The sequence below is a fragment of the Amphiura filiformis genome, chromosome 5 (genome assembly GCF_039555335.1).
Source record: "Amphiura filiformis chromosome 5, Afil_fr2py, whole genome shotgun sequence".
Lineage (NCBI taxonomy): Eukaryota > Metazoa > Echinodermata > Ophiuroidea > Amphilepidida > Amphiuridae > Amphiura > Amphiura filiformis.
The window spans coordinates 1,920,040-1,938,834 of record NC_092632.1 but is presented as its reverse complement, the minus strand read 5'-3'; the positions used below and the strand labels follow the sequence as shown (position 1 = coordinate 1,938,834).

General features: G+C 34.8%; 1 protein-coding gene across 3 annotated transcripts in view; it reads right to left on the bottom strand.

The window, feature by feature from the left end:
- LOC140152459 (uncharacterized) overlaps nt 1-18,795 on the bottom strand; it is a 92,958-nt gene that overhangs the window by 60,315 nt on the left and 13,848 nt on the right. For all 3 annotated transcript variants that reach the window (XM_072174776.1, XM_072174777.1, XM_072174778.1), the window contains exons 3-8: nt 16,088-16,257; nt 14,055-14,243; nt 12,289-12,364; nt 7,048-7,146; nt 762-1,023; nt 330-436 (exon numbers count right to left, since the gene is read on the bottom strand). In XM_072174776.1, the coding sequence (XP_072030877.1) occupies nt 330-436; nt 762-1,023; nt 7,048-7,146; nt 12,289-12,364; nt 14,055-14,243; nt 16,088-16,257 (903 nt within the window). The remainder of the gene's footprint in view (nt 1-329; nt 437-761; nt 1,024-7,047; nt 7,147-12,288; nt 12,365-14,054; nt 14,244-16,087; nt 16,258-18,795) is intronic.

The following is an 18,795-nucleotide window of genomic DNA, read 5'->3' as shown; positions in this document are numbered from 1 at the left end:
AAACAAAACCAGTCAAGTTTTAATTTCTTTGTTTTGTTCTTTGTTCCCCTCAATGAACTTCTTTACCAATAATCTTCCCCTTCTGATAATGACATATCAGATTGATTAATGATCACAATTGTGGAAGTAAATGCCTCTTTGTTATAGAAACAAACATTTTTTCTTTAATTACCTTAACCAATGGACACTACATGCCGATATATATCGGCCTCTAAGAGCTATTTTGATTGGTTACTCAGATGAGTATATCATGCAATTGACCAATCAGAAGCTCTGTAAGAAAGGTTGTAGTGTGCATTGGTTTAATACTTCTCTCAATTACAACTTACATTTTGCTAGTAAGAATTCAGCAAATGCAGGCGACCTGTTGAACATTGCATTGGGAGGCAAAGGTGGTCCAAATGCCGGTACTTCTTTGGAACGACTTACAGCAATACTGCAATCAAAATCAAATTGACAAAACAATATATTAGTATTCATGAAATGGTTTCAGTTTGTGCATGTATCTTGGCAAGGTTGGGTGTTTCACTGCCACTTATGATAAGTAAAGAGTTGTAATTTTACGGCAGGTTGCTTATGCTGATGTGATAGCAGATTTAACTATATTTTCATAATCCATATGACAAATACAACTTTCTTACATTCATCCAATGACTTATATTGTAAATTTTGTATCAAATCCTTGGCACATATCCAGTGAGATGCAAAAAGGAATTTGTGGTTTAAAACAAGACAAAACAATAATAAGATTAATATCTCACCTATAATGGACATTATCTGTGTTCGCATCATGTGCCCTTACAATAATAAACACATGCTGGAATTGTGACCTGACGTTCTTGGGAGTAAACGGCTCAGATCCCTCCTCTTGAAAGACTATGGTGACTATATCGTTGCCTATGTGACGCTTCCGTAGAAGCTGCTGGCGGTTGTTGGCGGTGAACGGTAACATGGTAGACACATGGAACATAATTTCATAATCATGGTAGGTAGCGTAAAGGGAGTGGGTACCAGTGGAATCACCTGTTTATGTAAATAAAAAGAGAAAGTGATTAAAATATTATTATGGGGATAGGGTTAATGTGTCACATGTAAAGCCACAAACTTAAAAGACTGTGTCCTCAACATGTTACCCTTTATTGGCAAATTGCATTGGTTTAAGGGATCTGGAATGAGCGTTTTAAGCGTTTCGACAGTATTTTTTGTGGGACATGAGAGCACATCAGACATATCGAATTGCATTCTGAATATGCAGAATGTCTTTCTGACATCAAATAATTTTCACTTTTTGAAATTCACTATATAATACAACTTTTAAGACAAATTATAAAAATTTGATATTTTTCACATTTTTGATATATAACAGTCCTCGAAGCAAATTTTATAAATCTAATGATATATTCTTAAAGTGTATGTAGCTGGGAGGAAAAGCCGACGATCAATTGAAAATTTTGACCTTTCATATTGAAGATATGGATTTTTTCTCAAAAAGACCTAATTTTTTTTGGTGTTTTGGGGAAAAAATCCGTATCTTCAATACGAAAGGTCAAAATTTTCAATTAATCGTCGGCTTTTCATCCCACCTACATACACTTTAAGTATAAATCATCAAATTTATAAAGTTTACTTTGAATACTGTTAAATATCAAAAATATCAATTTTTAATGATTTGCCATAAAATGTATATTACATTGCAATTTCAAAAATCAAAATTATTTGATATCAGAAGGACATTCTTCGTATTCAGAATGCAATTCGATATGTCTGATGTGCTCTAATGTCCCAAAATAAATACTGTCCAAACGTTCATACCCCACCCTTAATGATTCAGTTTGCTATTACTAAATAATTATTTAATATCTACATAGAGGAAAATCCTGTAAAATGCTACTGGGCATACAGAGTCCTAATGGTAAGAGGTTACCAATTTAATATTTAAAGTACTTTTTTGATGTTTACTCAAAATTGCTCAAATGGATGTAAGGGTTTTGCAACAAAGCTCTTCACAAATTATCCACCATTGCTCAATTGACAGATAATAAAAATTGCAAGATCACTGCCACAACTACATACATGCAACTTTTGTCTAAAATAACATCATTTTTATTTTTGTTGCAGTTTAATGGTAAGATATTGCAATGCTGATTTGTTAAAACAGATTGAAAAGTACAAGGGTATCACCTAGGTAATAATACCTGCCTGCCAAAGCTGATTCAGTATTGGCCTGGAGAAGCATCCTGTATTTCATGCTCATTGATTATTATTCAACCCTGACCAATTCATTATAACCTATCTGGCACACAATGGGATTCTTGTCTCAAATCATTTAAGGAGGCACACAGGATCACTAATTATCCATTATTATTCACCTCATAACTCGAAAACTATTTATGTAAAGTATATAAAAGTATACATTTTTTGAACGGAAATGAGCTCATAAATCCATTTAAAATGTCAGTTTTGGGTCAAAAAGTACAATTTTCGAAAAAATCCCAAAAAACGGCTTTTTTGACCAAAAATTTTTGGTCCGCCATAAAAAAATTATTTGAAAATCAAAAACTGTAAAACATGAATTTTATTAATTTAGACAAATAAATCTAGAAAGTGTTTTTTTATTTTTTTCGAAATTTTGCTTAGTTTTTAAAATATATGCAAAAAATCAGTAAAACGTGTGACCCGTGTTCAAATTTTTGAATCATGGGTGATAAAAAAAGTTCTAGGCCCTAATTAAAAAAAATGAAAAAACACTATCTAGATTTTGGCCATATCTAAACGTTTGACTTAAAAACTTACCTCAGTGATGCTTCATTTAGACGCTATGGCGGACCAAAAATGGTTAAAAGTGGTCAAAAGTGAACTTGCCGAAAATCGCGATTTAGAAAAATACAGCCGATTTTAAGTCCATTTTTGAAGATTATTCCATAAATATATAATCCGGTGACTTGTGACGTTTGGTCAAGTTAGAAAATGAGAAGGGCGTCCAACTGCAGCAGATTGGCATTTTTTTGTGGTTTAGAAGGTAAAATATACAATATGACAAAATTATCCGTGCACATTCGGCAGATGTTTATCCACATGGTGCAGCCATTTTATTTACTGCAGTCTTGTTTCCATGGTGCAGCAGAGCTTCCGGCAAGGCAGCGGCGTCAGCGTCGGCGTTTGAGGAGCGACAGAAGCAGGCCATGACAGACAGACAGGTTACTGCGAATAAGTTGCACAGTGCATGGTCGTGTTGCCGAATCGAAACCATGATTATTTTTGCACAATTTTGTCCTGTTCCGTTATAAAAAAAGATCATGCTCTGTATTAAAATTTGCGGACATCAGAACATTCAAATTAGCATAGAATAACTGACAAGCAATTATTTTAGCAGATAGGCCTAATCAGGAAGTTTTACGAAATGAAGAATAAATTGAGACATAATCATGATAAATTGCGATTTCTGTTTTGTACTAATTTTCATAATTTTGTTTTAAAAATGCAATGTTTTTGGTGATTTTCTTTTTTTTTTTTTTTTTTTTTTGGTGTTGACAAATATTGCATTTTTATATGTTCATTGTCCTTTTCTGAACCGCAAACATGATGTTGTTACTACTCGTTGATTTTTCTTTTTAGTTGGTGCTTGAGAGGCACCACAGCGGCCCGTCTGCGCCAAAGATAGGCATTTTAACGCCCGTTAAAGCTAGGCCTACACCACAGGAATCCCAAGTAAAATTTTAAAAGATTCTGATGTGTCGCATTACTCAATATTCCGTTTTGTTATTGTAATTGTTTGTTACGGAATATCAAAGTTGTAAAATATTTTGTACCGCATAAAAAGTGAATAAAATGTGACCGTACAGCACGAATGAGCCGTAAATGTCCTCAATTATATTCTGAGTTACAGTGTAAAATGGGCATGAAGGTCATATTCATAGGTATTTCAATTTGGTGCTACGTGTATCTCATTAAATGAGGTACACGTAGCACCCAATTGAGGTACCTATGAATACGACCTTCATGCCCATTTTACACTGTAACTCAGAATACAATTGAGGACATTTACGCTCATTTTCTGTACGGTCACAATATTAACAACAACAACAACAAAAAAGTGTGTCTGTTGTTGTTTTCAATCAAATAAACGTGTAAAAAGTGGGGTAAAAGTTGTAATATGTCTTGAATAAAACTTCTTGTAAAACGGACAAAAAGTAGGCCTATATATATATGTTAAACGGGCAAAACACGGAGAGGTCACAAGAAAACTGAAAAACACGGAAATTTACATAGCCTAACAAAACCGAATAGAAAACGGAACACTTATGGCTTTAAATTAGATTATGGTTTATGCAGTAGGCCTACCGTAGGCCTATATAGGCATCATGCTATACTAAAGAGCGTTTTAAAACACTGCATGAAAACATTCACGGAAAATGCTTTAAAGCAGTAATTACCTTTTAAAGCATGCAGAAAACGTGAAAGTTGAAAGCCAGACAAACATTGCAAATAAAAAGGCATTCGGCCAAAACATTCGCAAAAAGTGTTGTAAAACCAAAAGGTCAGTTATCGCAATCATGGCATGGTAGACCTAACAGGCATACTAATGGAAATGTAGTTAAAATGGGTTATGAAAAAAGCACGAATTTGCGTTTTCGATTATATTTCTCGTTTGAAATTATTATTTAGCATTAAAACATTCATGAGAATGCTTTCCTAAACGCGTGCTCGCTATGCCGATTTCAAATATCGACATTTTTGACATAGAGTTAGGCCTATAGCCCTATGCCTAGATGGTCAACATGATGTAGGCCTATTGAAATGTCAACGTTTTTGACATTGCGTTAATGGTCAATCAGGAGTAGAGAACGTTGAAAACGAATCTTAAATCCGTGTTTTAATAACACTTTGAAACATTATTCGGGTCCTTTAGGTATCTAATATAGGCCTACCGGTATAGTAACTGCTTGCCTATTTTTTATGGTCTTCAAAATGAAGACGAGACTGAACGACCGCAGAGGCTCCCGAACCAAGGCTGGGACTGCATAAAATATAAGCTAATATAATAGGCCTATTATTGTCCAACTACACCAACTTGGTAAATCAAATACTAACAATGAAATGAATGAATGAATGAATGAATGAATGAATGAATGAGTGAAATAAAACAAATTTTTAAACATAAAATAATAAGCCTAATGATGTACTATACGGGCTAAGTCTAGCATACTAGCAAAATATTTAGGGCCTCGTTTTCTATCGTATCTACCAGATTGCGCCATCATTACAGGGCTTCTTACGGGTAACTACTTCTTACAGATCAATTTTATCTTTTCAAGTTCAGAATGCAACTTGAAAAACAAAACAAAAACAAACAAAAAATTCACTATATGTTCATATAAAAAAAAAACCTATAATTTATACCACTATATCAGCACTTTTTTGGCGAAATTTATCGAGTAGGCCTACTGATTCTGGGGCGGGGTCGGTGGTGGTCTGTCGGCCCGCAGTTTCGCAATGCAATGGTGCAATCTTTACCTACCTTTGAAGAGATCAATACGATAAAATACGGTAGTGACCGCGATTGGCCTCTCCAGCGCCTCAATCAGTAATCACCTCGCCCATCCAGTTTACACGCAGCGTGTCTTTGCTAGCTGTATCGCCGCAGATACGCGTTCAGAACGCCGATCTATTGCGGGAAAACAATGATTTATTTGCTTTTGCATTTTGACTAATTTTAATAAAAAAGGGTCTTTAAAATAGCTTTTCTTATGGTTCAAATTTTAAGATTTCTTTAAAATCTATTAATGACAAGATAAAATACGGTTTGAAGATGACATTAGTGATGAAAACTCAATTTTGGCCATGTAACACTTCAGTGATCCTGTGTGCATCCTTAAAGTCACACACCAATATCCTATTGCTATACACATACACAGCACAATGCAGTGTACGAGGGGGTATCCAAAAGTTTTTGACATCACCCAGAAGGAAAAGAGCTATATCAATGAAATTTTGTCAGTGTAATTACTGGTCCTTATGTACATTATGGTCCAAAAATGGTCTCCTAAGTATGTTTACTTTCTTTACAGGTGGCGCTAGATGGGCTGTAGGCACATAACCTGCAAGATGGTGAAAACTGAGGCACGCAGTGTGATTAAGTTCCTGCATTTGGAGGGTTAGGCCTACAATGCTCAGAAAATCTATGATGAAATGAAAGCTATCTACGGTGATGATTGCCCATCATATGGCACTGTTGCTTTTTGAAAAAGGAATTTCCAAACTGGCTACATGTCCCTCATAGATGAGCCAAGAAGTGGACGTCAATCATTTACGGATGATGCGGCCACAGTGAAGAAACTCAAGAAAGTGGAGGATCTTATCATGAAAAGGTTATGCGCCTACTGCCCATCTAGCACCACCTGTAAAGAAGGTAAACATACTTATGAGACCATTTTTGGACCATAATGTACATAAGGACCAGTGATTACAATGACAAAATTTCATCAATATAGCTCTTTTCCTTCTGGGTGATGTCAAAAACTTTTGGATACCCCCTTGTATGTGCTGAACCATATGATATTTAACTTAAAGTCATATCAAGATAGAAGGGAGAACATTTATTATTTATTGTTATAAAAGTCAAACTATATACTTTCCAGCAAAACAATAAATCTACAATAACGAAAGTAAGAAACAAAATCATAAACTAAGGCCTCAGCAATTGCATAGCTGTTTTCCTGTGACTTAAAACACACATTTGCTTTGCACTTAATTGCATACTTCAAGTATTCTGAAGGGGTACCTTGATAGGTAAACATAAGGGATGTTAATTAGGTCAAATGCAATACCTATGGAGTGTCTGTGTACCACTGAAGCACCAAGTGAAGACTGCTACAATGTTTTTCAGTGTGATAATTTTTCCTTGATATGTGGGTATATGCACTTGGCCAGAGGAAAAAAATGTGCCAACCAACTTTGCACATCATGTCATTTCTAACAACAGCTAAATGCAGTAGTTTCTCTTGGAAAAAATATTACAGACAGTTGACACTTTATGTAATAACCTACTTTTATTATCCAGCTGTGCCCTGTATCTATCAAACCCTTTGAGTCGCACCCTTTCACCGATGCTGTTCAGAAATTCTTCAAATGCAGCACCACCATGCTCTGTAAATACAACAAAAAAACAAATATAATTAGTATCATGTAATGAAATGTAATGTTGTGTTAATACAGTAGTTCCTGTTCCTGGGTAGTGTTAATTAAATGCCAAACATTGTAAACACATTTCAGAGCCTTGAGCTTAAACTACAAATATCTCTAATTCTTGTCTTGGTATGAAACCATATGTACACAAAGTATAGTAAGCAGAACAAGTCACATCACATATTAGAGATTTTCCAGGTTGAAACACTACAAAGTTGTCTGGTTGTAATAACATCAAAATCAAGTTGATCACATAATTATAATCAACATATAAGAGGATACTATCACAAACTAAATAAGTTTACCATATTAATTTTGACTTTCCTACATCATTTTTTCTAGGAGATATACGTAGTATAAGAAAAGAACCTGTAAGCTAGTTTTGTTACAACTTTCTATTTCATTTTGCTTTATGGCATCACATATAAATAATGCTGTAAATTTCCATCCCATCCTGAGAAATGAGCCAATTAGTCTTCTACTTTACACAAAAACATGTCTAAGCACTTGTTATAAGAGCTGATCACATACGCAGAGTATAAATCAAAGTATTGATGTACATCACCGGATGTTAAGGGTTACAACACAAATAACATGTTAATATTAAACATCTGAAAAATTATGTTTGTCAGCAACAGTATAGTAAATTAATAACAATGCAAAGATTGTTATTTGTCATCCTAGATTTGTAACATCCGACTATCTGTAACACAATCTCTACGGACCAATCAATTTCAGGCTTACAGCAGAGAGATTTGTTTCATTGACATATTGAAAACATCTTTATTATTAATCAGTTTTTCTTTGAATCATGTTATGCACCACCTGAGTCACGACTTCCATGTTTAATGAGCAACTATGGCATAAATATGCAAGTTGTTTACTGTAAATCAAATATGAAAAATGAAAAAAAAAATTGTATTTACTTTATTCTGACTTTCATTGCTTTAGCATAAAGATTTTTTCTGTGGCTATTAGATGCACAATTCAGTGGAATAACTGAGGTTTTGTAGATAATGATCAAAGGCTTGGTATGCAACGTAGTATGCATGTGTTCCTGTTGTTCCAAGTTACTGCCAAAAAATGTGCAATTTTGAGCAAATTCTCTTCATTTTTCAAGCAAGCACCAATTATTTTTACACCCTTGTTCATGTTTTATTCAAGAGGTACATACAATAATGAATAATGCAACGGGGAACAATGTTGATGAATTTGTTATTTTTTCATTAATAATTACAAACAAAATTTTAAAAAAATAGTCATAGCTTGAAACGTTATATTTTTCTCTCTAAATTTGTCACATACACAGATTAAATTACCAAATATGTAAACCAATTTCATGCATATTTGTGATGATGCAGTAACCTTGCTTTTGATGACTCAGTTAAGTTGATGGTATCCTAATTAATTGATACTATCAAGACTGATGAAGTGTAGAGGTGAATGAACCGCTACGTAACACCTGCTGGTTTGAAAACATCATCTATCACAGTAATGCTAGATGCATCTTTAAGAGGTATCAGTTGTAAAAGGTTTATGGTGAGTTCAGAGTGGTTGTCATACACAGCACACAGTTGTTGTGTTAATGTGTATGTGAGTTACATTGTAAGTCCATTCAATCTACAGCAAACCTCCTGTACATGATATCCATCTCTGAGAGGCTCATAACTCCATCAGAGATAACATACCCTCCCATAATACATTGCACACAAGCATGAAATACTCACAACAATATCCCATGATGCTTTGCATGAAATACCCACAAATTTAACAATATCCCATGATGCTTTTCACTATGGACCAAAATTATTTGTGTATCAATGTTTGAAAGCGTGGTATCTTGAGAATCAGGTTTTTTCACAACTTTTCATAAGACTTTCTGCATATAAACCATGGGTCATAGTATTTTGCATGTGCCATTAGTGACATCAAGATTTAAAATTTTACTCTTAATTTCAGTTTTCACTGCATTGGGAAAAAATAATATTACAAAACGTCGCAAGCTCATTGCCAGTTTATACATGTACATGAACAATTTGTCTGAAGAAAATGAACAGCACAAATGGATACTGATTGTGTAGATCAAATTATGTAAGCGATTATTTATAATCGTGAATCGTGATCGTGTTTACCAAAGTCAAGTAAAACGGCATGGTCACATGGATGCACAAATCGTTTTGGGGCACTCTTTTTCACAAGCCATGTAATTGCCTGTTCACTACACATGTCCCTTTAAAGTAAGTGTCCTGTACTAGCAATACCTTCCTTTCCTTCCAGGATTTCCTACACATTGTACTTTGCCTGATCTAACCTTCTATGATCAACCCATGCTTGTAGGGCATAAACATAATTGATACATCACTTGATTAATTTTTTGGTTAATTTTATAAGACCGTGCGGAATCTATTTTGACATTCCTAATTAAGCTACACCATAAACTTGATAATGTCATACAATATACAGGTCAATGAACTGACTAAATTTGATATGTAAGATTATGATACAACATAAACTTGTAAGTTACTAGTAGAATTGATGAAATCATGTAGCAAGAAAATACATCTGTATAATTTCATCCATCCAAACTATCACATTATTCTGAGATTGAGATGAAGCTTAATTACTGCATCAAAATTTGATACGGTCCAATTCAAAACATTTTTATTTATAATCATCAACTATATTATTTTGAAAACCAATATTAGTGTTATTTGTATCACTTTGTGTTATAATTGTACACTGGTCAGCAAACAAAGAGTCAGATTTGGTCTCATCTGGGTGTCATAGAAACCCTATCTTGATTGCCTGTTAAGGCCATAAAAGAATATTTTATATTTCAATCGTAATAATTAAACGTCATGTTACAATCATGTAAAAACAGAATTTTGAAAAATACTGAGGGCGTCTTCCTTAGCAAATGTTAAATATGGCTTTAATGTTCCTTTCCCCATGACATAATTGTTTAAGGCTGAAAATCCTCAGTGCTAGTGTGCATAGGGTATTCCAAAGTTATTCTCAGTTTGTTGTTATAAGGCTAACTGGGATAACTGGGAATGACTAGCATTGATTAGTTAAGCAAGACAACTCAACTCCTAACAATGAACATGCATACAATTCTTTGCAATAAAATATGCCATAAACCTACATACAAAAATACATTGATTGTACTTTTGCAACTGAACTTCCAACCTTTCCTTCTTCTAATCTTCTATCATCCCTAGTTGTCTGTCTGCCAATTTAAGTCACTTTCTCATGAGGAAGGCTAAGCCTGCCAAGTATGACAACACTATACAAGGAAAGGGTGTACATCCCTCGTTTTATTACACTCATTAAACAATTAAAGCTATACTAAATAAATTCACACTAGAAATTTCAGCTGTTTCTAGAGGTCCTAGTACTACTTTCAGGTTCCTATCACTTTAGTATACTATCAAGAGAGGGAGTGTAGTGACCAAGCTCTGACGGACTGGCCTTGCCCCCCTCCTTGGTCTAAGTCAGTGAGGCCACAGTGAGTGTGGTCCCCCGAAATATATGACTGTACCATTTTTCACCCTGATGTGGCAGTGACATCAACGCATTGAAGCAGCTGTTTCACTTGTGCATCTATGTGGCGTCTTTAAGTGTATGCGTGTGTACACTAGTGCTTTGAGCAAACATTAGGGATTTGAGGCTGCATCCAATGAAATGCATACTAAAAACTGATATAACCGTATCTCATAGACCAATGGACCAATACCTAGGTATGCTTGTACCATTGCAACATATTGATACATATATATTTCAAGAACCTCTGAACCACAACTGGGTATGCATGTACTCATGTGAATGCATTTCTCAATTTGTATTCCAAATTTAGTCATGGAACTATTCTGGCATTTTGGGTTAAAAATTGTAAAATTCTTTTAACCTGCTGCCTATTTCTGATACTACTGGCACTGTGACCAGACATCTTTTTCAGAACTTAAGTTATAAAGAATATTAACTTGCTGACTATAATTGACATGAAGAGATGCAGAGTTACCCTTTTGGCTTAGGGCTATTCCAGTTGAAATCCATACACCTCTATGGAAGACACATCTCCCACACAGTGCGTGTACATTTCAAATGGAGTCAGGTCTTACATAGGGGTTGTATGGATTCAACTGGAATAGCCCTTTGTGACTAGACTAACACATCACCTGTACTTCTATTTGACTTTCTTAAATTGACTCTTAGTGATTTGATGTCACTGATGGTAAACCCAAATCAGATTTCCTACATTATTAACCTCACTCACGAGGATAAACCTGAACTATTAAATATCATATTACAGTCAACGGTTTACATGGGAAACTGTTGATGTCATGCTGAAATACGGCTAATGCTGCATTAAGTTGTTAATTATATGGCTGAATTAAAATAACAGGCTGTAAGTGTTAGTAGGTTCAGAGTAAATAGAAAGGTGTGTGTAGGGGTGTGTTTGTATTTTCTGGTGATACAGGACATTTTTGAGTTTTTTCGCACAAAATGGACTAGTTGTCACCACTTTTACAATGCAACCTCATTTTTTATATGCCAAAACCAACTTGTTTTCCACTGCGGACCTCTAGGAGGTAAGGTATAAACCTTCAATTAGTTGCAACAACTTGAACTATGCAGAAAAAATCAACAAAAAGTCCCTAGTTAGGTGGTAAAACCATGAACTGTGTTGTTTTTTTCATCAGTTGCCAATAATTGTCCCAAGTTGACAAACAGTGCATACAAGTGTGTGTGAGGGGTGTGTGTGAGGGGTGTGTGTGAGGGGTGTGTGGGGTGTACATGCATATGCACGCCGCATATTGTACAAAAAGCCACACACAAGAAATCACATCACAAAATCTAATTTAAAATTAAATGCAGCTTTTTAAGTAACACCCAGAAACTATTGGAACAGATTCAAAGCCTTTTCCTACTAAACTTTCCACCTGGCTTAGTACAAGGAAGTTACATAAGAATTTACATCCATAATAAACAGCAAACTCTTCTATCCCACAGATCATCCCACAGATACCTTATTAAACCATTCAAGTACAAACTATTTATACACTCACTCAGGTGTTCTATAATTAGGTGATGTATACTTACCATTATTATACATCTCTTCCTCTGTCGTCTGACCAGTCCGGCAATACATGATGCCCACCTTATACTTCTTAGACACCTGTGTCAACAACAACATCATCAGGAAATTCATGGTCAATATCATAAACTTGTTGGATAATTTAATAAACCCACATGATATTTTTACTCAAACCAAATTATTATTAAATTTAGTTGATGGTTAAAATGTGAGTAAATTGAATTTTCTTGAAATTATGAAGCGGACTGCTTTTGATTTGTTAATTTTAGCCATTCTGGTGTAAGAAATTGATTTTTTTAAAAGGAAAAGATATCAAGAGTTGTTTTCTAAAAAGGAGAAGTAACGTTTTGAGTAAATAACAGGCAAACTATATTTTCTTCAATCAGTCCATCTAGGCAGCCTCAACACTAAGGATTAATATCAATATATCCTTAATATTGAGTATTGCATGGTGACATTCCATTTGAAACATTGAGGATGATGGTAACTAGGATTTTTCGGTGTATCGATCTACTCTTACTAATGTAGTAACACAATCCTTACAATTCACACATATGAGCTGATCAAAGTATACATGCAGCCAGTGCTAACAGATTAATTTTACGATACATATTTTAAGACTAAGAGTGCTTTTCAGGTTACATAATGTGAGGCCCTTAACTGAAGATTGCGTTTTTATGTTTACCAAGTGACTAAACAATAGCATTATGGTGGTAAGTAATTCAACTTGTGAAACTGGAAGTGAGACAAATATGACATCCTTGAACCTGCAAAGTACGCAACAATTTGGTGGCTGGTACAGAGACTTTTGAACTGTAATAGCCTCAGGTTATATTGACATCAGCTTTGTCAAAGTTTTCTACTTTCTAATCAATTGAGTATTATTTTTCATTTTAGTCCATTTTAGAGAAAATGTATTATGGAAGTTATCGTTTTGATGATAATGAAACAGATTTCACAAATTATGTCAAAATGGAACTTGACTTTGCAAATTTGATTTGATTTAATCTCAGTGAAAGTGAATGGCAGGAGCCATATTTTTCCATTTTGCTAAAAAACCGAGCATATTTCTTAATAATAATACACTCATCTTATACAAAATGAGCCATGGAAGCCAATAATCACATTTATATCCATAGGTCCGAGTTAAGGCCAATAATATATCAAAACAAAGTTAGGATATTTTCCCTCTCCCGAGAAATATCATGCACAATACAATTTCACCCCTCATATCAATTAAGCCTTGGGATCTCCTTTATAGCACACATACTATTCCTCTTGTGCATCAGCTTTATTTGTGCAAATATTTGAGTGTAAATATGGCTAGGTCATGCTCCCCTCCCACCTGCCTTAAGGTTTGGAAAACCAACAAGCAAAGGCAGATTATAGGTCTTTTGGAGTTTTGGGATCTGGTTACAAACGCATGTATGAAGTCTGGTCTAATGCTCGCTACTAATAGCTCTTCCCAAATTGCGAATGAGTCCTGGATTTAAATCCAAGAACATCTGACAATTTGCTTTACTAGAAAGAAAAAGAAAGATAACACAAACTTGTGTCTTTTATTGGAAATTCCAGACATGTTACAAATCACACTCCACTCCACAAGATGTTTATGAGTGGTGTGTGATTTGAATCGTGCATACCTTATTTTTTAGTTTACTCTCTTTCTTATGTATTAGGAATGTCATATATCAGTGTCATCAAGATCATTACAAGTTTGTGTTTGGGTGCCACAAAGACCTGATGCCATTTTGTTCAACCAACTACCTACCCCTTGTTCATCCAGTCTTGCCAACTGATCCGTAATCTTGGGTGCATTTGGAGCGAGGCGCAGGCATGCCAACGGCAGATCTGGTACAACATATTCCAATAAATCCCGTAATGGGATTCCCTGAGATTTGTTGTGTTTAGCTGTAGATGGAATGGCTTCCTCCCAGACAGTACCACGTAATGTAACCAACTGAAATAAATCAATGAATGAATAGGATGAAAATAAGAAATGAAGAGATGTCACTAACTGCTGTATGATTCAATATTGGGAAAAGAAAACAAACATTATTAATATTATATGTCACAATGAACATTACAAGATGGCAAGATGCACTATGAACAATTATTATTTTGATGTAACATTGAGCTTCTGGTGGAACCAGATGGTCTATAGGAAAAGTCAAAATTGAATGTTCGTCATCATGTTATCTCTTTCTCAATCTCAAAAACAAGTTGCCAAAATTATCCAACAGGTAAATAAACTTTTAAGAGCCTCGTGAGGGGGGGGAGAATGATTCAATTTTTCACTACTGAGGATATTTCAAAATCAAAAACTTCTAGTATGGAACATTAGCATGATTAGTAACCACAAAATATAAAATGTTGAGTACGTTATTTAACACCCTTTCACTACACATGGGAGTGTGGATCTATCTATGGTGATCCCATGGATGGAATAGTACTCAGACAGACTATGAATCATGTTTCACATTTGATTTGATTAGATGAACATCAATCCATCATATTGACAGACATAATAGAGTCTAGCTATACCATGATCGTTAGTCAGCCAATTGCTGTATGTCTTCAACTGATTTTCATTATATTTTGATTTTGTAAAATGGTCACGACAATAAAAATGGTATCATTAATGGATAGCATTAAAGTCATATTAGGAGTATGCTTCGCCATGCTAAAGGATAATAGACTTTGAATAATGAATGGCATGGCCCCATGTGTTGTAAATGGTAGGAAAAGAGATAGACCATTTCTCAAAAGCCTAAGTCGCAATATCAACCATAAATATGTTGCACATTGCTAGTCGGTGGATACTGCACAGTTCACTGTGTGTAGTGACAATGTGTACATTGATTGCAAGGGATTCTGGGCATTCCTGAAAAAGATGAATTCACTGAAGTTCTATCTGAAATATTGAATGTCGAATCCTATCATGTGATGCAATGAAGCAAACTGAGATTTTCAAAGTCCACATGCTGTAAATGCTACCTCCATTTTGCTGAGCAGTACATCAATAATTGAGTCCTGAAGTAGGAACTGAGACATAAAATATTTCATTGTTCCTGCATGCTTGTTTTTGGTCAAATCTCTAAATCAATTTTTACAAAATCCTACTCTTTTTGCTCAATTGCATCACATAATAGAATTCATTTTGTGGGATAAATGGCAAAGTCACCATCCACCAGCTAAGGCCCTGGAAAAATAATGGTTCGATGATTAGGTTTCCCTAACCGACACTTAGCTCAGCCCCTCAACCCAAAATATTTTGAGGCCTCTTGATGAAAAAAAATAAGTCAGCAGAGATTCTATTTATTAGTATAGATACTCCAAAAATTCCAAAAATCTACAAATTAAGTGTCCACATGCATGTCAAATTGCAGTTTTGCTGCAAAATTAACTGCTGCATCATCATTTGTCGTCACCATTTTCTCAGAAGAAACACAATTTCGCAAATTGATGGTGCACTGATGGTGTCTTTTGAGACGCATTGTTTATCACGCTAAATAAATAAAATATTCTTGCAGCCGACCAAACATATTTTTTGATGGTGGGAAACCCTCACCAAACAATTACTTTTCCACTGTCTAATTACATTCAAAGGTCTGGAACAAATGATGAGGAACAAGACACAGACATTCTGGTCCATGAGCACAATTCCAGCATACCTTACTCCTTCTACAGATGTCAAAGTATGGACTCATACTTTGCACAAATATGGATATACTGTAGATGGGAACGTGGATGCCATTAATCTGTACATGATGGTTGATTTACAGCCTAGGCAGGCATACATACCTCGCTGGTCCTGATGACGATTCTGTACTGATATCTGACTAGGGTATTATCTTTGGATTCTTTATTTTCCTTGTTGTCACCCATGCCATCACCTTCTTCAACTTTCTCTCGCTTTATGCTCACACCTATTGGTCCCAAATTGTCATCAATTCCAAAGAAATTTTGATGATCTATAGAGAAATGAAATAGAGTTATGGTTATACATGCAGTTATAATATCCTAAAACCTAACCCTAAACCCCAACACAGGCAAACCCTAACACAACCTTATCCTTACCCTATCAAACTATAACCTAAATCTTTTAAACCTAACCTGAAATTTTTACCTTAAAGCAAATAAGATTATGGACTTTAGACCAGATCACAACACCTAGAGATGTGCACAACATGATAGCTGCCATTTGTCAAATGTGATATTACAGCACAAATGACTTTCTTTTAGACACAGCAGCTATAAGATCACTTGTATTTGTCACACAGACATGACCATTAATTGTGATGCAATATTGAAGTCAAAAACAGAAAATAGCTTTTTAATTTGACCTCGATATGTCAGCATTTCCAAACTCAATCCATCAAATTTCAAAGTTCAATCCGATTTCAGCTTTTTAATTACATCAATCTTTTCAGCAGTCCTCAACCGTTTTAATTATATGGCAGAGATAATATGCAACTGAGCACTGAATTTCAATAATTTTGTGGAGATGTGGTACCAACAGCGTAAGTTATAATATGGTGTTAACAAACACTAAAATAAACTTGATGTCCTACAGTTTTCTGCAACAAAATGTGCATTTTGTTGTTGTTTCAAGATCTTGAGCATACACAAAGCCAACATGATTTATTCACGCACTCTTTTCATATCCACCAAAAGGAAATGCTACAAAATTTAATGAATTACAGTAATATAATTTGAAAGTGTTGAATTACAGTAATATAATTTGAAAGTGTTAATTTTGATCAAAAATCACAAAGATACATAGCAAGCACAGCAACTGAGAGTGTGTTTCATATTTACCACACAATGTGAGATTTTCAATTGGTTTGTAAACCGTTTATTCACATGAAATACTGCCAATTAAATCAGAGAAATTAGGGATGTGGCTGACAATCAGAATAAAATCAGAATAAATCTACACAAATGTATGCACAAAGGAATTGGCTCAAAATAATTTTTTCTGCAAAATTCTTATTATTACCCAATTGTAACATAACATATCCTGCAAATGAGGCTTTAGGTCGGATCGTCGGCTATCGTGTCATGCACCGAATCCCCTCAAAATTTCCTTAATTGTGCCCTATCCTGTAATAAATATCTTCCCTAATTACAGATCGGGCATCATTTAAATCATTCTGAATCCATAAAAAACTAAATGTTAATTTTCACTAACTTAGCCGTCTCATTGATATTGCGCAATCACAATAGTATCGTGTATGCATGAATAGAATAATAACATTGCGTAGTGTAGTTTAATTGAACATTTTTGTCAAATTTTTCTGGGAATTTTTTTTAATGCTATGAGTTGTACAGTAAGAATATATGAAATTCTCAGTGCTTTATAACACTAGAGAGCGACACAATTCACACACTCATGCACACCCCCTCTTGTCTTGTCATGTCACGAAGCTCAGCTGTGAGCATTCCCTATACTCACACACACCGCTTGTATAAAATACGGAGCTATTTAGCTCCCGATTTCACTAGTTTACGTGCGCACAATTAACTTACCAGTCAATTTGGTAAATATCCAATACCTCAAAGTCATAAATGAAGTGGAGATATGCATGTTTCTAGAACTGAACCATTATTATTGGGTTTAACATGTCTGGTAATTTCATGATTCGCCAGACCTGTCCCATTAAACGCTGTACAAACTACAACTAAAGGAGCCCATGCAGCACCGGGCATCGCCTAAATATTTTTTTCCAATTGCGATAACACGCATCATGAGAGTTCACGAAAAAAAAGACGGCAGCGAGCAAAATTACGGCAATATTAAGACTCCCCTGAAGACCCCATTTTAGTGGAAAAAAGTTTTACAGAACTATGAGGGCGTTATCTGAATAGTGTTTTCCCACCGAGTGAAAGAATTAGACTTTGGTCAGAGACTTTTAAAGTAGCAGAGATTAATTATTATAAATAGATCTTTCTTTATGAATGAAATTTGCCACCTGCTACATAATATTTGGACACTGTATACATGCATAAAAGTGTTTTCTGTGAAAAAAAGCCTAAAATAGGGAATTTCAGAATTATTGTCACAAAAATTGACTTAATGTAGCTGATAGTGAAAACTAATATTTTGTATGTAAATGTTACAATATTGCTTTAATTAAAGCAGTTGGCTAATAATTTCTGGAGTACCCCAGTGCACGTAATACATTTATCTGTTTTGTACTAAATTACATGTCTCCCACATTTCATCCATGGGTGTAATAGTACCATGGAATGTTCTGTCACATCTGTGTATTACAGCCATGCATGAGTAGATAGCAAAATGATAGGCAAGGCCAATTGGAAATTATATTGAATTTACAATAATGCAAGTTGATGATCATGATGATAGAGCCTGGCAGAGAACTTTGCTTGTGTGCTTGCTTGCTCATGGTACAAACGATGCATACAAAAAATATTTGAATAGGTTAAATCCCGAGCATATTCAATTCAATTAATGAAAACCAAGATCAAGAGTATTTGGAATAAATCAC